General features: G+C 49.2%; 1 protein-coding gene across 2 annotated transcripts in view; it reads right to left on the bottom strand.

Moving 5' to 3' along the window:
* WDR4 (WD repeat domain 4) overlaps positions 1–22,577 on the bottom strand; it is a 28,991-nt gene extending 6,414 nt beyond the window's left edge. Inside the window, exons 1-11 of one of the 2 annotated variants that reach the window (XM_066259291.1) lie at positions 22,434–22,566; positions 20,390–20,455; positions 18,016–18,159; positions 11,194–11,350; positions 10,420–10,532; positions 10,054–10,114; positions 9,225–9,323; positions 7,638–7,702; positions 6,666–6,849; positions 5,550–5,619; positions 1,939–4,589 (exon numbers count right to left, since the gene is read on the bottom strand). In XM_066259291.1, the coding sequence (XP_066115388.1) occupies positions 4,393–4,589; positions 5,550–5,619; positions 6,666–6,849; positions 7,638–7,702; positions 9,225–9,323; positions 10,054–10,114; positions 10,420–10,532; positions 11,194–11,350; positions 18,016–18,159; positions 20,390–20,455; positions 22,434–22,522 (1,245 nt within the window). In that variant the 5' untranslated portion in view covers positions 22,523–22,566 and the 3' untranslated portion in view covers positions 1,939–4,392. Of the gene's footprint in view, positions 1–1,938; positions 4,590–5,549; positions 5,620–6,665; positions 6,850–7,637; positions 7,703–9,224; positions 9,324–10,053; positions 10,115–10,419; positions 10,533–11,193; positions 11,351–18,015; positions 18,160–20,389; positions 20,456–22,433 lie in introns of those variants that run through there. The other variant, XM_066259292.1, reaches the window with a different exon arrangement.
* Positions 22,578–23,410: the final 833 nt, after the last annotated feature.

The raw sequence follows: 23,410 nt of genomic DNA, 5'->3' as shown, positions 1-23,410 counted from the left end.
TTTCCAGCTTCGGAAGAATATCAAAAAAAAAAAAAAATAGAACATAAAGTAGCTCGTGAATAACTTTATATAGATTATGTGTTGAGACACTATTTTTGCTGTATTAGGTCTAATAAACTACTGTATTTTTCGTTCCATTAGACATACGGGCATTTTCTCCTCCACTTTTGGGGTTAAAAAGTGCGTCTTATGGAGCAAAAACTATGGTATATTCTCAAATTTATTTCATTTTCTTTTAAAAACTTTTCAGAGTGACTACTGGGACACTTTTTTTTTTAATTCAGTGAGAGGAAGGGAGGCAGAGACAGACTCCCGAATGCACCCAGATCGGGATCCACCCAGCAAGCCCACTAGGAGGTGATGCTCTGCCCAGCCTGGCTTTCACTGGAGAGACTGGAGAGGTGGGAAAGGAAGCATAATGGACTGGAAGGACCTTAGAGGACTTCTCAGCTGTTGGTAAATGTCCCGTTTCTGGGGGAAAAGTCACACGTGTGTGTTCATTTGGTGAAATTCCAGTTCATGCATTCTAGGTACACTTCCTAGCTGAATACTGCCCTTGAATCAAAATGAATAAAGAACCCAGAAACCTCTGAATTAAGAAATATGATACAGCCTGACCAGGCGGTGGCGTAGTGGATAGCGGGTTGGACTGGGATGCAGAGGACCCAGGTTCAAAACCCCAAAGTCGCTGGCTTGAGCACAGGCTCAAATGGTTTGAGCAGGACTCACCAGCTTAGGCCCAAGAACACTGGCTTGAGCAAGGAGTTACTCGGTCTGCTGTAGCTCCCTGGTCAAGGCACGTATGAGAAAGCAATCAATGAACAACTAAGGTGGCCCAACGAAGAACTGATGATTGATGCTTCTCATCTCTCTCCCTTCCTGTCTGTCCCTATCTGTCCCTCTGTCTCTGTCTTTCTCTGTCGCACACACAAAAAAGAAATATGATATAACCAGGTATTTAAAAATTAATAAATGAGTTGGAACAAAGCCCAAGGGGTCTCCCCAAAGTAAAAAAATATACAGAAACCAAAAAAAAGATTTTAAAAAAGGAGGAAAATTAGGGGTGTGTGAGAAAACCAAACCCTTGGCTCCCATAGTAGGTCAACAAGCAAAACTGACAAATCAAGACACTGCTTTGCAAATTGGGAGATGGCATTGGACCTATCTACTCAAAAAGCCAGTCATGGAAGGAAGGGGGACACTATTGTTCTAGGTGAAGAGCTAAGAGGTGTAAAACCATTTAATACAACATGTGGGGCATCATAAGTCTGGGTTTACCAACAGGAAAAGAAATTTCTGGGACAACTGGGGACATATAAAGGACTTGTTCATCCATCAAAGTCCCCCCAAGAATACAGCTCATGTCACCTGAGATTTGTAAGGGCCTTCCATGGAAGGACTAATCCAAAGGGCATGAACAGGGTTTCAGAACCAAGAAGGAAGCCATCTCTGCCCCTGGGGCCAGTGGAGCCAGAGTCCCAAAAGATTGCTGTTGTGACAGGATGCAGCCCAGCAGGAAGGACACTGGCAAAGAAGGCTGCTATGCCCTCCTCTCTCTCCCAACACACCTGCAGCCTGGCTTCCCCCCGCCACACCCACTGGAGCCTGCAGTCAAGTGTACCTACGTGGGCCAACTGTGGAGAAGGAAGGGGGTGTGGGGGGAAAAGGCGGAGTGGCTCATTATCACAGTCAAAACTGGTGAATATAATCTGGTTTTGTGTCAAATCACATATGACTTTGCTAAAAATGAAAGCAACTTAAAAGCAACTGCTAGAAAAGATGACTGTGGTCCCTCCCAGCTCCACTCTGCTCTCATCTCCTGATTCTTGCTCTGGGCACCACCTTGCACTATCAGGTATGTGTGAGCAAGAAGAAGGATCTGCCTTAGAGAACACCCCCACCCCAACCCGCAGCCCAACCCAGGGCTCCCTCCCAGCCAGCAACCAGATGGGATGATCAGAACAAAAGGGATGATCAGAACGAGACCTGTGTTTCAGACACGTGATCTGCATGCCCACAAGGAACACTACGAATGTTTGGTGAGAAAGCCCAACGTGAACACTGGAGCTTTTTATTTGTTTTTTTTTCCCAAATAAATGAACCAGTTCATTTTTAAAACTACACAAACTCAAAATGGATCATAAAGAGGTCGACAAGCTTTTCTGTAAAGGGCTAGAAATAGCCGAGACACTGCAGGCCTCACAGTCCTCCCGCCAGTTACCCACCCACTCTGCTGTTGTAGCACAGAGCAGACACAAACCACATACATGTAAAATTTTATTTATGGACACAGGAATTTGATTTGCATATGATTTTTCACATATCATGAAGTCTTTTTTTTTTTTTTTTTTTTTAATAACCATTTAAAAATGTGAAAACCATCCTTAGCTCACAGGTCATCCAAAACCAGGCAGTGAACAGGATCTGGTCTGCAGGCCAGATCGCTGACCAGGCTTGAGGCATGATATCAACAATATCACACCTAAATTTCTCCTAAACCCAAGAATTTCAAAGCAAATTATTGATGAGAACACTCCCTGGACCCAATGCAGTGCGAACAAAATCAGGCATCTCCTTATAGGAGGATGGGCCACCCAGCACCCCCTCTGCTTGAGTACCCTCCCCCTTTGCTCTTGAACTAGTTTTGCCCCCGACCCCTAGTTTGGGGTCGTGCCCCGTGGGAAGCAATCTTGAGCACATCACAAACAGCAGTTTCAGATCAATGCTCACAGTAAAACAAGGCACTTAGGAAAAATGTGAAGCATTCTGGCTTTTGATACACAGATTTGTTTCCAAGTACCCTGTGGAACTCCACAACAAAAAGCTGTTTTCTTCAAATCAAAAAGTGAACTGTTCAGTCACAAACAGTATACTTATCACAAATACTTATCACAAATTAGTTCTTCACGGTGCTACTAAACATTTCCAGAAGCTGCAAAAAGCTCATCTTTATTGTTGATTAGAATTCAGCAGACACTCTGCTCTTTGTGACGTGCACAAAACCGAAATCAAAAATAATAAACACACATCACTGACCATGTCCCTGTAAAACTGTCTGGCTTGGCTCCTGTGTTCTCACATCCAGAAACAAGTCATTCCTTTGCCAGCACATCCACCAAGCTCTCCATGTTTGCAGCTGAGCGGGAGCCCCTCACCATGAGGGGACGGAGCACGGGCCAGGCTGAGGGAGGAACTGAGGCCTCAATTCTGCTTAGGCTGCAATGGCCCCGCGTGGCGAGCAGCTGCCACAGTGGACAGTGCAGTAGACCATCCAGGATGAAACACCAACAGAATCAAAATGAAAACACCCATCATGCCGGTATAAAAACCGTCCCTCTGGAGGAAAGGGCACCAGTATTGGTGGCATCACAAGAAGGACAGAAAAACCAGCAAGTGCCATGAACACAGGCTCCAGTGCCTCCAACATGAAGATGAAGTGCTCCCAGGCCCCACACGGCTTGCCTGTAGTGTCTCTGGTTAAGCTAACACACATCTGGCTTCCCTGCCACCAGCAGAGTGCTCAAGACACCTTTGGCAGAGCCTCTGCTCAGCGACAGAATATTTTGGGGCCCAGGATAACATTCAGTTACTGGGACAGCCCCGGTATCCAGGGAGCTGTATGGACCTCACTGCCACCAAGCACGAGTAGGCAGCAATGCCCCTCTTTTCCTTAAAGGGAGCTGCCAGCAAGAAGGGATGATAAAGGCCCTGGCCGGTTGGCTCAGTGGTAGAGCGTCGGCCTGGCGTGCAGGAGTCCCGGGTTCAATTCCCGGCCAGGGCACACAGGAGAAGCGCCCATCTGCTTCTCCACCCCTCCCTCTCTCCCTCCTCTCTGTCTCTCTCTTCCCCTCCCGCAGCCAGGGCTCCATTGGAGCAAAGTTTGCCCGGGCGCTGGGGGTGGCTCTGTGGCCTCTGTCTCAGGCGCTGGGATGGCTCTGATTGCAACAGAGCGATGCCCCACATGGGCAGAGCATCGGCCCCCGGTGGGCGTGCCAGGTGGATCCTAGTCAGGCACATGCAGGAGTCTGTCTGACTGCCTCCCCGTTTCCAACTTCAGAAAAATACCAAAAAAACAAAACAAAACAAAGTGACCTTAGGTTAAGAGCAGTAAAACTCCCACTCATGTTTAAGGCCTCATTTTTCAGCTTCATATGGTCCCAGATCAGTCTTTCGTTTTCTTGTTCCCCCTCAAGACTGTTGTACTTTAGAGCTGACTCTTCCAGACAATCTTGATAGATCTGCAGTCTTATTTCTGCTGCTATTTCTCTTGTCCCCACATCTACCAACTTCCTACTCCTGATGCCTTTCTGATTTCATTTTAATAAAAGCAGCTGTAGAAAGAAGGGATGATAAAATCTCTCCTTTCCGGGGCTAGGAGAGCCACTGCTATGGCTAGGACGAGCAACTCCAGGACGCCTCCCCAGACCTGGCCTTCTTGGTCTGCCCGTTGGGCCCTGGGGCCGGGTTCTTATGCCGCTTCTTCCGCTGCTGCTGCTGTAGCCGCTCCTCCTTCTTTTTCAGGTAGGTGGTCACATTGTCAAAGGTGGCCTTGTACAGACTACTGAAGCCACTGTCCTGGACAGCAGAGCCTATGTGGGAGGAACAAGAGCAGGTGCCCATGGGACAGTGACTTGGGATGCCACCTTCTGCAGCGGGACTTGGTGGGCCTGCAGGGCCCTCCTGCAACAGGGTATCAACACAGTGACCACCCACAGTCCCCTGGTACCTTCTCCAAGGTGGCCCCAGGATGCCCACCCTCTGGTAGCCACACTGGCTGGACCTTAGACTCCTTTCTAACAGAACACAGAAGTCGGCCGTTCTTGACAGAACCTCACCTGCTGGAAAACTCAACTCCACAGGGCCCATCAGTGAAGCACTACACACGTGGCTCCCAGCTCCCTGAGCTCTCCCACCCTTCTGTGATTTTCAAGGTAAACTCTCCTCCCCTCAGTGGCCCCATGGATTGTCCTCACACCTGACCCCTGGCCAGGAAACTGCCGTTTAAGGGCACTAGCTGGGGACTTTGAGTGGCTCCCACTCCATGTGGGAGTCATGCCAGGTACTGGCCCTGCCCTGGGGACTTCCAACACCCAGCCTTTTTTTTTTTTAATTTTTTTAAAATTTTTTAAAATTTTTTTATTTATTCATTTTAGAGAGGAGAGGGAGAGACAGAGAGAGAGAGAGGAGAGACAGAGAGAGATGAGGGGAGGAGCTGGAAGCATCAACTCCCATATGTGCCTTGACTAGGCAAGCCCAGGGTTTCGAACCGGCAACCTCAGCATTTCCAAGTGGACGCTTTATCCACTGTGCCACCACAGGTCAGGCCAACACCCAGCCTTAAAGACATAAAGGCAGATACTGCTCCAGCTCTGACTCCAGTTCACATGCAGCTCAACTGTCCTGACACAGGGCCACACCTAACAGGGACACATGTACACCCCACACCCACCATATTCTCAAAGCTCCCTACTGTGCACTGTGTCCTACAATCTGCATCTGTCCATGGCCACGCCGGGTGTTACCCTGAAGCACAGACCACACACACTCACCTTCCAGCATGGCCCAGTTCCTGCAAAGGAGAGCGCAGACCTTCGTCACCACGGCGTTCTCAGGAACAGACTGGGAGGCAGAAGAGGAACGTGCATCAGAAGGTGCTGTCAGCACAACGCTGGGCAGACCTGCGGGTCCCAGATGGCAGGGCCTGGGAGGGGACCCCGTAAACTTCTATGTGAGGACCAGGAAAGCCAAACCACCAAACACGGCAGCCATCACAGCTTGTCAGGATAGAAACACATGACAGGAGGGTGGCTGGCATTTCAGGCACTGGCTTATCACATGTGACTATCTATGAAGCCTGGCAGACCTGAAAGGTACCAGCTGGTGGCATTCTGTTCACTGCCACTTTACAGATAAAAATACCTGAAAGCACTCATTCAAGTGAGCGTCTGTGAAGACTGTGACAGCCTACCGAGAGCCCTGGCATGCTTTATCCCAAGTTTCCAACTGCTAGACTGCCAGAAACTTCATGCCATCCTCCTGATGTTGTGTGAGGACTATAGACCCAGTGATCTAAGTCATATTGTTTATATTCAGGATGAGTTCTGCCTTAGAGCTCCTGAAAATAATTCTATTTTCACCAGTCCCCAAGTGTAAAAAAGCTGAAACCACTGCTTTACTCAATTCTTCCCCATGGCAGCCCTGCTTGGTGTGGGACAGGAAGGAGAGGACATTCCCACTGTATGGATGGGAGGAGACAACTCAGAGAAGGTTGGGGGCTTGCTCCGCCCACAATCCACATGCCTCTTCCACACCGGGGTTCTTCTAACCAGCTGAATGAAAACATTGCCGCAGGCGCTAGGTCATGCTAGGCTGCCAACATTAAGGACACATACCAAGTATCAGCTTCTCTCCTTAAAATGAAACCACAGCATGACCAGGACAGGCACAGAGAAAATGATTCTCCCAAAAGTCTACCACAGGCTTCACGACACTGGACAAGCTGGCCAAGTAGCCCAGCTCCCTTCTCGCAGGTAACAAGCCCTACAACTCCCCACTCAAGACACACCCTCTGGTGCCACCAAGGCATGATCAAGTGGAAAGATATGACAGCTGTGGCCCTACCCCCACCCAGGCACAGGGAACAGCAGGGGCGCAGCACCACTCACCTGCCACTGGCTATCCACTGGCCTGCAGAGGACGAGGGGGGCTTCCTGGCAGTCTTGTAGCACCCACAGCCCCTGACTCTCCTCAAAGGCAATGTCCCACACTCTGTGTTGGAAAGACAGTTGCTGTTTGTAAGCCAGCTGCTGTCTGGGGGCATCAAGCTGGAAGATGTAGACCACAGGAACACTGCCCACGAGACAAAGGAAAATTGTTACAGCCCCCGCAACCCAACACCGAGAGCAGCCCAGCTCCCAGCACAGGCCTGCCCGGGCAGAAGAAGTGCCCCTGCCAACGTCTTGGCTGCAACCACACAAGACCCTGAGCTAGAAGTAAGGAACATCGAAGTCACTAAGTCCTGGGGTAGCTTGTTATGCAGCAAGGATGACCAACACAAGACACAAGGAAAAATGTAGAGAAGAGAGCTGACCCACCTGCAGGGCAGCAGGCGGGACAGGACACTTCCTGGCCAGCACTTGTGCCCTCGCTAAACCTTCGTCCTTATTTCTAAGACAAGCTGAGATGCCCCCTCTAAGACTTGTCATGAGAAGTGAGGGGTTAGAGAGCACAGAGAAGATGCTCAGGAGGAAAGAGCTGATTGGCATGTGCTACCGAAGTCCATCTCATCAACCCCTGGACCTCAGGTAAGTCTACCATGACCAACCCTTGGGAGGGACTGACAGAAATAGATTCGACAACAACCGACCCTTAGGTGAGATGCGACCACACACAAAAGACTGGTGGCCTTGCTGTGCATTAAGCCAGTGGATTTAAAGGGCACAGAGAAGAACGCCAGCACAGAGGAACCTGCACCCACACACCACAGCCGCCTGAGAAAGGGAGACCCCTGCAGGGAGCTGCAGCACCAACACACCACCTGAAACCTCCCGATGGAGGAGACAGACTACGGAGCCACTGGAACAATCTGTGTGTTCCCTCCCTTACAGGCTGGAGAGAACCAGTCGCAGTGAGCTCACCAGTCACACAGCAGCGCCACACAGCTGTTCCGGCTCCAGTAAGTTATCCTGGACGCAGCAAACCTCTGAAAGGAAAACAGCAGCTTAAGACACATCAGGGACGTGACACTGGACTGTCCGTTCCCACTGAGAGTACACACTGCAAGAATGACAGTTTCCCACATGGTCCAGGGAAAGGAAGACAGTGCTAGAACTTTCTGCTGACTGCTGGAGTTTCACATGGCAAAATCCTCTCTGTGGCTCTAGCCTTCCCTCCAGACTGTGGAATGGCTCCAAAGCCAACAGAATTGGTCAAAAAGCAAGGAGAGCAGGGACCAGAGAACACAAGTGGAAAAGAAGGAGACTGTTCAGTAGAGACACAGCAGGGGTGAACACTGGACATCAGTCAACAGAAACGAAGAGGAAAGGGCCTGGCACTCACCCACAAAGCAGGGCAGCTGCCCCCAGAGGCAGGGCTGCCCCATGGCTCCTGCAGGCTGGGTGCATCAGGACGGGGTCCTCTCTGCCACCCACTCTCCTCACCCTTAGAAAGGACTCACATCAACCTCGCTGCTGGAGCATCAAGTTAAGTGAGGGCACAAAGATGAGAAGTCATCAGAACAATCAGGCCTCTCTCTGTTACACCTTCCATAACTGCGGAAGCCTAAGCAGAGGTGCCCATTGGGCAGCCAGGGCAGCAGGAACCACTGACCTGGTGGCCCCTACAAGCATTTGGCTGGGGGTCCCAGGAACCCTGGCCTGATTCGGGCCCAGCCTGCTTGCCCTGAGGCCTTGTGAGAGCAGCTGCCATAGAATGGTCTCAGAGCAGACAATGGAAACAAGAAGCCAAGCCGAGGACCAGGCAGACAGGCCCCTTAGGTCACACCTGGTCGTCAGACAATGAGGGAGAGCGAGCTCCTGAGGGCTGGAAAAGTGCCACATGGAGACTGGAGGGGAAAGTGCACAGCACCCCTAGGGACAGGCAGCTCTGCAGGGCTGAGTAGATATAATAGCAGACCTTTCCCCCCACCCCCACCACGCCCAGGTGGGCCTCTAGGAAGCAGGCAGCTCTACCCACGTGTAACCAACCCAGACCCTGGCTGCACAGGACTAGCTCAGGAGCATCAAAGCTGGGTGCCCATGAACATGTAGACTCCTGGAGACCCCAGTAGGCAGCCCATACCTCCCTCCCCCTGAAAATCTCCTTGGCAACTGAGGCCCAGATGACCTGACCTGGGGTGTAATGAGATTAATCCATGACAGACAACAAAGAATGCTGGGTGGGTGCTCAGCCTGCTACCGGGGTATCAAACCCACAGCAAAGCTCTCTGCCCCTGGCCTACTATTCTTCCCATTTCCAAGTGGGTTAGTGGTTTCCCCATATATTAGATGTTTGAATGCAAACATGGCAAGATAAAAACTATTTCCAACTTGCTTAACTAGCTGCTTTCAGAATCTGAAATACACAATTTCCCCAAAGCTGGAAGAATTCCAGCTGCACTAACAGCAAAGAAGTATTTCCAATGTGAAACATTTTCCCCCCACAAGATCTGAGTGACTAGAGAGGCGCCCTGCCAGCCCCCACAAGCCAGAGACAAAGTTGGCTACCTTGTTGCCCCCGGGGCCTGCTGGATCCTGCAGGCCAGTCAGGTGACAGCAGTGCAGCTCTCGGCCATGTCTGTAGTCCCAGAGCCTCAGGGTACAGTCCTGCACATAAGGATGGGTCAACGCACTGCTCAGGAGCATGGCACCCTGCCCCCAACACCCAAGCTCTCACCAACTTTGTGAGGACTGTAACTCTGGGACAACCAGAGCGCCTTTCCCAACCAGCAGCTCTTTGCTTCAAAGAGCTCACATAAGTCATTAAGGAAAATGGATGACCCAACAAAGTAAAACAAGCAGAGGACACATGACAACCTGATGTCACATGCCAGGCTATATTCAGGCCAACTATGCACACACACATACACATGCACACACATGCATGCGTGCACATGGACACATAATAATCAGGCATTTACACAAGGGGAAGCACACCAAAGTACTGAGCATATCAGCAGTGACGGAATACAGGTCCCTCTAAGACACAGAAAGGGTTCCTCTGTCAAATATTTAAACTGAGATCACAATGTTATTATAGATGAAACAACAGCACTTAGAACGGACCCCCTACACACCCACTTTAGCTCTACACACAGATGTATACACACACACACACACCCCGAGTGTACAGACACAAGCAAGGAGCAAGGCCTAGCCAGCTCTACAATTCAGAAAACAAGCACCACCTAGTGGACAGACACCAGTAAAAAAGGAACACACTGATTTACAAACCACAACTGGGAACAAAAGACAAGCTCTTGGCCCCAAGCATGGCTCCTGCTCGGTCCCTACTGAAAGGAAATGAGAGGGGCACGTGGCCGAGTGACACACTTACCCCAGACGAGGATAACAGCAACTCAGGATGGTCAGGCACAACAAAGATGCGGCTCACGAACCTGCAGCATAAGAGAAGCAGAATGAGCCAGGGTTCCAGTGCTGCTGTGACCTCCGCACAGCTCCTGAGACCTCAGTGCCAATAAGAAAACCTCTCTGCATCCGCATGAATGGAGATCCTGAAGGCTGCACTGCAATAGAGCTAGAAATTGCACAAAGGCCAGTCCCCTCCTTTCCAGAGGCCTACTGGCTCATGCCAGTGCCTCCACCTGGGCACCAGCTTCCTAACTGAAAGGCCCATTCTGTTTTAAACCCTAGCTTCCTCCCTGGGAGGCCAGAGGGCAGGATGGTGCGGAGGGCAACTCACTCAGTGTGCCCCAGACAGAAGGACTCGATGTTGTGCGGCGCCAGGGCCCAGCTCACCCGGATCTTCTCGTCCCGGTCGGCGGTGAGGATGAAGTAGTCATCAGGACTCACGGCCTGCATATAAAGGGTGAGAAAGGGCAGACTCACTCACAGGACAGTCAGAGCCACTCCCTCCTCCTACCCTCAGTCCCCCTTGTCTCCAGTCCCCAGTCCGTGTCCATGCAGATGTCATCTCAATACAATCCTTACTTCCACCCTTGCCTTCCTGCCTCTAGCACCAGTCACCTTCCTCTAGTTCACATGTCCCCATGTCTAACCAGTCACCAAGTCCTTACTTCTCCCATTATGCTTGTGTCCCTGTAGGAACCACCTCAACTCTACCATCTATGGCCATAGTTCAGCCCTCACCCGGCCTCTGGGTGCCTCCAGTAGGACAGCTCCTGGCTCCAGAGTAGGGAGGGCACTCAGGTGATGCCCGTGAAGAATAAAGGACAAACTCTGACCTCATGACTGCGCCTGCTCTTCCCACGCCCCTCCACCTCATCACTGTGACCTAGGCCAACCCTCACATCCAGAACCACCCTGCCCCTCCCCCCTCACTCACCCTGCAGTCAGCTTCACTTTCTTAGATTCCAATCCTCCTGCTCACAAGTCTGCAGAGGGCTGTCCCTGCTACAGGAGAACCCAAACCCATCCAAATGCTCAAGGCAGACCCTCTTGTGCCACCCCACCTGAGCTGATCACAGTGGAGGTAATAAGCACTTTGCTCACATACCACATCCAGCAGCATGGACAGGTGCCCAAGTTCAAGTCTGCCACATCCGTGAGGCTCCAGCACTGAAAAGGAGTAAACATCCCCAGACTTATCAGCCACCAAAACCTTCTCCTCAGAAGCTGTGAACGTCAGGGCCGTGCACCTCCTCACCACGATCCTAGGCCAGAGAGATGCCCAAGGTTGGCTTGCATAGGTTGACACAGGTTGGCACAAGATCCTGCAACAAACCTGTGGGCCCCCAAACTTTTTACACAGGGGGCCAGTTCACTGTCCCTCAGACCATTGGAGGGCCACCACATACAGTGCTCCTCTCACTGACCACCAATGAAAGAGGTGCCCCTTCCGGAAGTGCGGCAGGGAGCTGGATAAATGGCCTCAGGGGGCCGCATGCGGCCCGTGGGCCGTAGTTTGGGGATGCCTGCTGTAAGCCATGTGTTCTGAGGCAGCACCAGCCCAACATGTGGAAGTCCAGATGTTAGCTTGGGAAGCTCAATTCCAGGTGTTAGCTTATAATGGAAACTGAAGCCTAAAGGAATTATGCCCCTAACATACCACCTAAACAGGACCCTGTACTTCTCAGGAGCAGAGGGACCCAAATACAGAAAAGGCTAAGAGGAGGCCTCCTAGACAGGGTCTTGCAGGCCTCAGGTTGAACTTCCTCCTGGAATGGCAAGAGGAAGCACAATGCAGAAATGAGGAACAATTAGGTTCAGGGCAAGATTCATCAAAATTCTCCCAGCTCTATGATTTCACAATGGCTCGTGCACATTGTAATGGGCCAATTAAGCAGCTGTGATGGCCTAGCCACAGCACTCTGGAGGAGCAGCTAGTCCAAGGAGCGCACCCACCTGAGGGGAACCCAGTCCTCCCCTCCACCCTATCCCCTATACCAGTGGTCCCCAACTGTTTTTGGGCCACAGACCAGTTTAGTGTCAGAAAATATTTTCACAGACTGGTCTTTAGGGTGGGCCAGATAAATGTACAAAATAAAATTATGCGACCGGCATAAAAACTGTAGTATTTTTAAATATAATTGTCAAACTTACGAGACAAGCGTCAAGAGCAGGGGTCCCCAAACTTTTTACACAGGGGGCCAGTTCACTGTCCCTCAGACCATTGGAGGGCCGGACTATAAAAAAAACTATGGACAAATCCCTAGGCACACTGCACATATCTTATGTAAAAAACAAAACGGGAACAAATACAATATTTAAAATAAAGAACAAGTAAATTTAAATCAACAAATTGACCAGTATTTCCATGGGAACTAGGCTTCTCTCACTGACCACCAATGAAAGAGGTGCCCCTTCCAGAAGTGCGGCGGGGGCCAGATAAATGGCCTCAGGGGGCCGCATGTGGCCCGCGGGCCGTAGTTTGGGGACCCCTGGTCAAGAGTGAGTCTTAGATGTAACAGAGGGAATCTGGTCATTTTTAAAAAATAAAACATCGTTCAAACTTAAATATAAATAAAACGGAAATAATGTAAGTTATTTATTGTTTCTCTGCGGACTGGTGCCAAATGGCCCACGGACCGGTACCAGTCGGTGGCCCAGGGTTGTTTCGGACCAATGCCCTATACCATCCCCCACCCAGCTTCCACCCAACTCTGTATCTCATCCCTTTGTTTTTTTGTTTTTTGTTTGTTTGTTTTTGTATTTTTCTGAAGCTGGAAACGGGGAGAGACAGACAGACTCCCGCATGCGCCCAACCGGGATGCGCCCAACCGGGATCCACCCGGCACGCCCACCAGGGGGCAACAACGCTCTGCCCACCAGGGGGCGTTGCTCTGTTGCAACCAGAGCCACTCCAGTGCCTGGGGCAGAGGCCAAGGAGCCATCCCCAGCTCCCAGGCCATCCCTGCTTCAATGGAGCCTCGCTCTGGGAGGGGAAGAGAGAGACAGAGAGGAAGGAGAGGGGGAGGGGTGGCGAAGCAGATGGGCGCTTCTCCTGTGTGCCCTGGCCAGGAATCAAACCCGGGACTTCTGCACACCAGGCCGACGCTCTACCACTGAGCCAACCGGCCAGGGCCTCATCCCTTTGTTTTATACCAGGATGCTTTCAGCTGCTCAAACTAAACTGGGCCTGGCAATGTTTCCATGATGCAGCCCAGCTCTGCAGAGTGGGTTTGGGTCTGGGGAGTCAGGTAGCAGAAGGGAGGGGAAGGGCAGGGCATAGGACAGGACAATTGGCAGGCCTCTGGGGTGCCCCAAGGAAAGGCACCCTGTGGAAGGCAAATGCCACTTGACAGCAATCTTCGCCCTCTACAGTGTGTTGGCATTCTCTCCACCCTCCCTGAATGACTGGGTTCACAGCCCAGTGCCCTCAGGCCCCAGGGCCTATCTGCTCAATCTGCCTGATCTGCCCCTCCCCTCTGTGAGTGAGCTGGATACCCCTGGTCCTGCAAGTGAGCCCTGAACCTCCCTCTCCCACACACACATGCACACGCATACACTCACACGCACAGAACTGTGCCCCCACGCCCACCTGCAGAGAGCCATACTGTTCAACAAGACTGAGCATGAGTGGGTCTTGCTGGCCGCCAGGGGACACCAAGCTCCCCCACACCACATTCCAGCAGCAAGACTCTCCCATCTCTAGATCCCTGCAAGTAGAACAACCCAGATCGGATTTCCAGGAGCACCGCCTTCTCCACAGGCTTTTATTATTTTAACACAGGTACTTTATAAAATGGTGTGATTTCGTGCCTAAGATTTCTCATTAGTAAATATACACATTAAAATAGAAAGCATCATATCAGCCCAGTGTCCTCATTTCTGGTTTTAAAAAACACCTCAGTTTTCTGCTTCAGTTCTGGGCCTGAAGCCTCCCTGACCTGCCCAACTCATAGGTTCTGTGCCCTTTTGTCACTCTAAGCTGTTACCCTGAAAAGAATAGTTGCTACCCACAATTTCCTCCTCAGCTTTTCCTCAAAACCCTGCAAGGTGAAGTTTTAAAGTAGTGACAGTAACGAAGTGCCCGTCAGCTGTTAATTATCACAGTAGGACACTGTACTCCAGGCGTCCCCAAACTACTGCCCGTCCCCAAACTACTGCCCGCGGGCCGCATGCGGCCCCCTGAGGCCATTTATCAGGCTCCCCGCCGCACTTCTGGAAGGGGCGCCTCTTTCATTGGTGGTCAGTGAGAGGAGCACTGTATGTGGCAGCCCTCCAAAAGTCTGAGGGACAGTGAACTGGCCCCCTGTGTAAAAAGTTTGGGGACCCCTGCTACTCCCTGATCTCATCCACCATCCCTCGCACACAGCATTAGGTCTAGTCCTGCCCAGGGCCTACCCATCATGTTGCAGAAACCAGACCTGCAGCAGTCATGATGACATGCCTTTGAAAAGTTTGCCAGCAACACAAGTGCCCAGGAAAAGGCTCACCCAGCTTCCATGGCCCTAGACAGCTCTCAACCTACATGCTGTGCTACCACCAGGCCAAGGCCCTGGGAAAGTAACTGGTGCAGATGGACTCCACAACAAATGGGAAAACCTAAGCTCCCTAATATGTAATTAAACAGAAAGGGAACAAAACAGTAGGAAAGCAAAGCTCATACCTGAGAAGTCAGCACACAAGACAGTGGTTCTTAAGGATAAAATCTGCTCTCTCACCCTCATTATTCAGTATATAGGACACCATCTCCTTCTATCAGGTGGAGTCATCAGATTTGATACCAGCCTGTGCCATCCAGGGTAGGAAAGGGGCACCTTACTACTTAGGAGGCAGAGGGAGAGAGTACCTTGGGAAGGCAGTTTGGGATTCTCTATAGACTACAAATGTACCTATCTTTTTTTTTTTTACAGCAACAGAGAGAGAGTCAGAGAGAGGGATAGATGGGGACAGACAGACAGGAATGGAGAGAGATGAGAAGCATCAATCATCAGTTCCTCGTTGCGACACCCTAGTTGTTCATTGATTGCTTTGTCATATGTGCCTTGACCGCGGACCTTCAGCAGACCAAGTAACCCCTTGCTCGAGCCAGCAAAGCCAGGCTCAAGCTGGTGAGCTTTTTGCTTAAGCCAGATGAGCCCGTGCTCAAGCTGGCGACCTCGGGGTCTCGAACCTGGGTCCTCCGCATCCCAGTCCGACGCTCTATCCACTGCGCCACCACCTGGTCAGGCAAATGTACCTATCTTTTGACCTGGCAACTCATTTTTGGAACTTCTCCTACAGATAAACGAGATTTATTATGTTTGGGGACGTCAAGAGACACCAGGGACAGGGCACAGAGGGACAACCATGTGAAAAGGCAGCAAGAGGATAGCCATCTATAAGTCAAGGAGAAAGGCCTCTAGGCAAACTAGCTCTCCTGAAACGTTGATCTTGGAATCCCAGCTCCAAAACTGTATAAAAGAAGTTATCTGTTTCTTATGCTACAGTATTTGTCATAGAGGCCCAAGCTGACTGAGACAGCCACCTCCTGTCACTGTTGTCACTGGTTTCCTTCCCATACTCATATCCCTCCCTCCTTCCTACAGGTTGTGGAAGCAACTCAAAACCAAGGCCAAGTGCACAGATCCCTGTGGGAGATGCTCAGGGTCAGAGCCCACAGAGCGCCTTGTAGTAGCTACCCCAAATCCTGAAAACACTTAACATCTTCCATATTCTAAATATTTGCTAATGTTCAGGCTATTTTGGCAAAAATATGCCACCTAATAGGCCTGCCAAGTTAAGGATGATGTGAATTCACAGCAGTCGGCCAGAAAAAGCGATTCATTTTCAATTATAACCTGCATACACAGCAACATACTTTTAAGTTATTCTTCTCCTGGGAAACTCTCTGTGGGGAGAGAACTGGAGAGTAGAAGTGAAGTTTTACACTCCACTGTATAGCCTTCTGTTTAACTTGTCTTTTAAAGCTTTTTAAACCATCTACTGCCTAATCAATAAAAACACACATAAGGCCTGACCTGTGGTGGTGCAGTGGGATAAAATGTCGACCTGGAACACTGAGGTCGCTGGTTCAAAACTCCTGGCTTGCCATTTATCAGTCAAGGCACATATGGGATTTGATGCTTCCTCTCCTTCCTAGTCTCTCTTTTTATCTCTCTCTCTCTCCCTCTCTCCTCTCTAAAATGAATTAAAAGTTCAAAAACCCTGGGCTTGCCTGGTCAAGGCACATATGGGAGTTGATGCTTCCAGCTCCTCCCCCCTTCTCTCTCTCTCTGTCTCTCTCTCCTCTCTCTCTCTCTCCTCTCTAAAAATAAAATAAAATAAAAAATTAAAATGAACTAAAAAAAATAAAAAAAGAACCCTCTCCAACTAAAAAACAAACAAGCATAAGATAAAAACGAAGTAATGTAACCAGACTTTATTTTTAATCTGAATGGAATACAGGACAGAATGGGTGGGTACTCCTTGCTTGTGATGTCAACTGGAATTCGGCTTTTTATCCTCTTAGGAAATAAAATAAAATAAATCAAATGAACACGGCTGTCCCAACACAAAAGGAAATTCCTTAACCTTTGTTATTTAGTAGTTCAAACATTATAGCCTGCATGTTTTCTCTTATTATCTAAGGACAGTTAAAACATACACCTCAGAGAAGAGAGAATTAGAGGACAGGGTTGACTCTGCTCCATGTGGGTATTTCCATCAGTGTCACAGAACAATTAGAAAAATTCCAGCCTTCAGCCTCTTAAGGAAAGAGAACTCACACACAGGAGACTGTGAGAGCCCAAAGAAACTGACATCTGCCCAGCACCATGTGTGAGCATCCCCCTCCTCCTCTCCTAGCACATGACCATGGTAAGACAAGGAAGCTCTCAGGAAACAGGGCTTCACAAAACTGCAGCACTCCCTCCCTTTTCGGACATGACAGAGAGGTGTAGAGCAGGAATAAGTAAGACCAAGGAACACTTACACGACTTGTGGCTAACAGGAACTGCTTTGGCCCTGTGACATCTATGCTCTTGCTGAGTTACTATGGTCCTCCCCCATCAGCACTGAGCTCCATCTGATCTCAAATACTTTGAAATAAGTGCTCTTTGCCTGACCTGTGGTGGCGCAGTGGATCAAGCATCGACCTGGAATGCTGAGGTCGCCGGTTCAAAACCCCGGGCTTGCCTGGTCAAGGCACATATGGGAGTTGATGCTTCCTGCTCCTCCCCCCTTCTCTTTCTATTTCTCTCTGTGTCTCTCTTCTCTAAAATGAATAAAAAAATGAAAAAATTTAAAAAAAGAAATAAGTGCTCTAACCCAAAAACCGCTGAGTTAAAATAGTAGCGCAGATGCCTTAACTTACACAAAACCCTGACACTCTATGGGCATGCTAACCTTTATTTCTGCCACCACACGGCTGGAGAAATAGTTTGGAAAACAAGATGGCACAGTGGCTGGGCCACCAACTCTGGAACCAGAGTGGTCAAGTACAGGGTCTGGCTCTGCCCTTCTAAGTGGACTGAGATCGGCTTTGCTTTCTCCCACCTCCCTAATCTTTCACCAATGAATTTCATGTAACCCTCTTATGTCTTCCCCTTTGATTCTGATCAAGTGGTGAAACTGCCATTTTTCAGAGTATTTTCTTGATCTGCTGAGATTTTGCTTCCTAGTAATTGTCAATAGTTTGGCTCAAAAAAACTCATAAAAATTCTTTTTAAAAATTAATAACAATAAATAAATAAAGTGATTGGGATCAGCTTCTAGACTCCTGGCCAGTAGATAAGGGTGAGGAAAATGCTCCCAGCCCCATCACAGGTCCTGGGCACACAAATGGCCCTATGTGTTAGTTGTGTATTGTAATTGTTACTGTCACTATATTATTGGCATGCAAGTGTAAGTTGTGTGTTCAACACTGTAATTATTCAACATTAGCGTTTCATACCTGATACTCAGACATTGCCATGGTTTTGTATGGAAAAGAATCAGACGCTTACTATCATCAGTTAAAGCAAAATAGCTTCCAGACTTGGAGAAGGTGGACGCTAGGATGGTGTCACTCCCCTTCTCCACAGGCTGTCCGTCCTCCCTGCGGAAGAAAAGAGGAGAACGGTGAGGCCTTACCTGAGTAAATAAGGCTGCGTTTCTACAGGCCAATCTCATTCATTTATAATGTGGGAAGAGATAGAAAAGGCTATAATGTTCATGTAGCCAAAATATCACACCTATTAAGGAGATATGTGGAGGTTCAAAGAGTTCTAATGTTTAAGGAGTAAAATCTAACTAAATAAGGGACAAATATACGGTGACAGAAAATGATTTGACTTTGGGTAACAGGCACACAACACAATCAACAGTTCAATTGCTATAGAAATGTTTACCTGAAACCTATGTACTCTTATTGATCAATATCACCTCATTAAATTTAATTTCTAAATTAAAAAAAAATCTAACTAAACAAAAAAAATCTCTCAGTATACAAACCAAAATCCAAAGAACTGAGCTGGAAGGACCCTCAGTGACCATATGGCCCATTCCCTCATGGACATGAATTAATTCAAGACTAGAGGAAGGGATTAATTAAATCAATTAAAAAAAAAAAGGAGCCTGGATGGTTAGCTCAGTTGATTAAGAGCATCATCCCAAACAAGGTTACAGGTTCAATCCCGGTTCAGGGCACACACAGGAAGCAACCAAAGAACGCACAACTGAGTGGGAAAACAAATGGGTGCTTCCCTTCCCCCTCCCCTCTTTCTCCTTTCCTCTGTCTCTCTAAAAATTAAAAAAATTAAGCCCTGGCCAGATAGCTCAGTTGGCTGGAGTGTTGTTCCAGAGCACGGAGGTTGCCAGTTTGATTCCCCAGTCAGGGCACACAAAGGAGCAGCGTGCTGTTCCTGTCTTTCTCTCTCCCTGCCTCTCTCAAAAAAAAAGAGGCACAAGACTAATTCTACTAAAGAAAGTCACCATATAAAATCGCCACACTTTGCTTTTTTTTCCTTTCAATTAGCTAAAGTTAATTTCACACACTGTACACGATGCACTTAAAACCAATTGCTAGCCTGGCCTTTGGTGGCGCAGTGGACAGAACACTGACCTGGAACACTGAGGTCTCTGGTTCGAAACCCTAGGCTTGCCTGGTTAAAGCACAGGACAAGCAAGCAATAAACAACAAAAATGAAGCAACTCTGAGTTGATACTTCTTGCTCCCTGCCCCCGTTCTCTCTCTGTAAAATCAATAAATAAAATTTTAAAAATAAGTAAATAAAACCAATTGCTATTTCAAGGTGCCACTAATATCATTACTGGCCTGACCAGGCGGTGGCGCAGTGGATAGAGCGTCAGACTAGGATATGGAAGGACCGAGGTTTGAGACCCCGAGGTCGCCAGCTTGAGCACGGGTTCATCTGGTTTGAGCAAAAGCTCACCAGCTTGGACCCAAGGTCGCTGGCTTGAGCGAGGGGGTTACTTGGTCTGCTGAAGGCCCACGGTCAAGGCACATATGGGAGAGCAATCAATGAACAACAAAGGTGTCGCAACGAAAAACTGATAATTGATGCTTCTCATCTCCCTACGTTCCTGTCTGTCCCTGTCTATCCTTCTCTCTGACTCTCTCTCTATCTCTGTAAAAACCCTGGGCTTGCACAGTCAAGGCACACATGACAAACAGTCAAGCAGTCAATGAACAACTAAAGTGAAACAACTGTGATTTGATACTTCTCATTCTTCACCCCCCCACACCGTAAAAAACAATAAATAAAATCTTTTTAAAAAATTCATTACTGACAGTAATTAAAAGCACTTAGAAAAGTCTTAATATTCTTTTTTTTAAATTTATTTTTAATTATTTTTTACAGAGTCAGAGAGAGATGAGAAGCATCAATCATCAGTTTTTCATTGCGACACCTTAGTTGTTCATTGATTGCTTTCTCATATGTGCCTTGACAGTGGGCCTTCAGCAGACCGAGTAACCCCTTGCTCAAGCCAGCGACCTTGGGTCCAAGCTGGTGAGCTTTACTCAAACCAGATGAGCCCGCACTCAAGCTGGCGACCTCGGGGTCTCAAACCTGGGTCCTCCACATCCCAGTCCGACGCTCTATCCACTGCACCACCGCCTGGTCAGGCAAGTCTTAATATTCTTAATGCCTAATTTAAGAATTAGTCCCACAGTTCTTTCCTGAGGTGGTACCTGGTTTTTCTATAGAGCAAGGTAAAAAGAAATGAATAATTCAGCAAAAAGACAACAATCTCCTTCTTAGGCTATTAGGCCCCATTCCCCAAACCATAAATCAAGTCTTGAATGTACTTCCCCAATATCTCACCCTTTATTTTCTTGTGACTTCTTTTCTGCAATACAGCAATCATATGTGAAGAAGCTGTCATCATCACTAAAGAAAAATGATAAAGATTTTAAAAGAAGCACTTTGTTAATAAAAATGCTCTTTCCTTTTATCTCCCTGGAAAAGAATATATTTGCATACTCATAAATTAAGGGTCTTAGCCACAACAGGACACCATCCAGGTATGCTACTTCACAAAATAGTGATGGAGCTTTATTTGCCTAATCTCTGTTTAGATTTGCCACACACAACAGGCATAGTTCTTTTTTTTTTTTTTTTTTTGTATTTTTCTGAAGCTGGAAACAGGGAAGCAGTCAGACAGACTCCCGCATGCGCCTGACCGGGATCCACCCGGCACGCCCACCAGGGGGCGATGCTCTGCCCATCTGGGGGCGACCAGAGCCACTCTAGCGCCTGAGGCAGAGGCCATGGAGCCATCCTCAGCGCCCAGGGCCAATTTTGCTCCAATGGAGCCTTGGCTATGGGAGGGGAAGAGAGAGACAGGGAGGAAGGAGAGGGGTAGGGGTGGATAAGCAGATGGGTGCCTCTCCTGTGTGCCCTGGCCGGGAATCGAACCTGGAACATCCACACGCCAGGCCGACGCTCTACCACTGAGCCAACCGGCCAGGACCTTGCATAGTTCTGTACAAAAAATATTTAGTAAAGAGAGAACAAAAGCTCAACAGGAAGTAATATACTATTATTTCAGGCACTAGGATATCAATGCACAATGGTTATGTTAGGAGAAATTGTATTCTGGTATTTTCAGTGGGTTTTTTGAACCTAAATTTAAAATTCCCATTTCTTGTATAGAAAAATGTTTCGCTTACCCCAAATCAACTCCCATGGCTGCCAAGCACTGATCAATACAGGAGCCACCTATCTTCCCCATCGGACTCTAAGTTCTCTATGGCTTACTCTACCCACGCACCCCTAGTGCCTGGCATGGGGAAGGCATCTTGTACAAATTTAGAGCTTTTAAAGTGGCTGCACTTTAAACTCTTTTTGCATGGAGCACTATACCTATAGAAAAGAGTAGTACTCATCCAAGTCAGAAACTGCTGGCCATTAGGGAAGCAAGTAGTGGATGATGTCTCCCTGTGGCAGTATTTTAGATACTGGGAGCCTCTAAAAAAAACAATCAGGGATACATGACATGAGTCAATTTTTTGTGAAATCTAAATTTAACACTCTGTTGGATTTCTGAAACCAAACGCTTTAACAGTGAGCACTGATAGTGCATTTGTTAGGCAGTAATCTGTTTCAAGTATGATCATCAAAACCCTGAAAAAAGAAACAGCCACTGCCAATATCCATGAAGCTCCTGATTCCTGATTTAAAAATTCCGGGCGGTGTGTACACACTGGAAAACGATGAGGAAGGAGTGTTAAATTACGGAAAGCAAAAACAGAACTGTGTGAAGGGCCACCAGCGAGGTGAGCCGTGCGGAGTCTGAGTACACCCTCGAGTAAGGAGTTGTCGCATAAGACCCTCGGAATCCTGAAAAGCAAGTAGGGCAGGGGTCGAAAGACGCAGAAGAGTATGAGGGTGCAGAAACCACCACCTTAAAGAGAAGCGAAAGAGAATGCGCCCGGAGATCACAGTCCGAACACGTTCCCGGATATTAAACCTCTCCAACCAGGCAGGCCAGGGCCGCCTATTTCCCCACGTTCGGGTCCGGCGGGCGTTTCCGGGACCCTGCATTGGCTCTAGCCTGGACCACCACGCTTCACAGAGCGAGGCCCCGCCTGGCCCCCGCGGAGACTTGCTAGCGAGGGGGCGGGGCCCTGGGCCGGCGATGGGGGCGCTACCCGGGCAGTTTTTGGGAGAAGGGCTGAGAGAGCTGACGCTCCACGGAGCAGGCACTTGGCCGGGCCTATGAGACGTTGGAGGTCCAGAAAACAGTGGCGGGACTCCCGCGGGGCACCCCAGCTCGGGCGCAGCCCGGCGGCGCAGGGAAATCGGAGTCTCCAGGTCCCGACACGCGCCCGTAGTGGGCTTCCTCCTCTAAGTCCAGACCCCTCACCTGCTCTCAGTGGTGGTGGCCAGGAACCGGCTGCCTCCCCGTACCACCAGCGCCTGCCCACATAGCGCCAACCCAACAGAACTCGCCATGAGCCCGGCCGTCGCGCCAATACTCACTTGCGTCACCCGGCGCGGGAAAGTGATCTAACACGCAGACGCTACGAGGTGACGTAGTCCGGGTCTGCCGCCGAGGAAGCGCTAGCCGGGCCGTGCTAAAATAGCCCCTTTCGCCATCCAAGGTGTGTTTGATCTCTTTGGGCGACTCAGGGTCTGTCCCTAATCAAATCTGTCAAGATGGAATACATGCCACACGTGATAACGTTTGCTTAATATTGGTCCTTCCTCCAGTCTAAGGCTCGCTCTGGACCTTTCTTGCGCTGTTGCTAGGCCACTTGGCCTGACTGGTACCTATTCAGTTCTCAGCAGGTAGTCCTTAAAAAAAAAAAAACAAAAAAAAAAACAAAACAGCCCTGGCCGGTTGGCTCAGTGGTAGAGCGTCGGCCTGGCGTGCAGAAGTCCCGGGTTTGATTCCCGACCAGGGCACACAGGAGAATCACCTGTCTGCTTCTCCACCCCTCCTCCTCTTCTTCCTCTCTGTCTCTCTCTTCCCCTCCCGCAGTGGGGGCTCCATTGGAGCAAGGTTGGCCCGGGCGCTTAGGATGGCTCTGGCCTCTGCCTCAGGTGCTAGAATGGCTCCTGTTGAAATGGAGCAATGCCCCAGATGGGCAGAGCATCGCCCCCTGGTGGGCATGCCGGGTGGATCCTGGTTGGGCGTATGCGGGAGTGTGTCTGACTGCCTCCCCGTTTACAACTTCAGAAAAATACAAAAAACAAAACAAAACGAAAAAAAACGAGAAGCTTTGAGTTCAAATGCAGGTATAAGATGTGATGCGGGTGTGCGTGTCTGAGGTGGGTGTTGGGCAAACAAGTTTGTAATAAGTGTTTTTTAGGTTTGCTTGCTTCTATTGGGGCAGCACC

The sequence above is a fragment of the Saccopteryx bilineata genome, chromosome 2 (genome assembly GCF_036850765.1).
Source record: "Saccopteryx bilineata isolate mSacBil1 chromosome 2, mSacBil1_pri_phased_curated, whole genome shotgun sequence".
Taxonomy (NCBI): Eukaryota; Metazoa; Chordata; class Mammalia; order Chiroptera; family Emballonuridae; genus Saccopteryx; species Saccopteryx bilineata.
The sequence above is the reverse complement of the archived record's forward strand: the minus strand, read 5'-3'. Positions and strand labels throughout refer to the sequence as shown.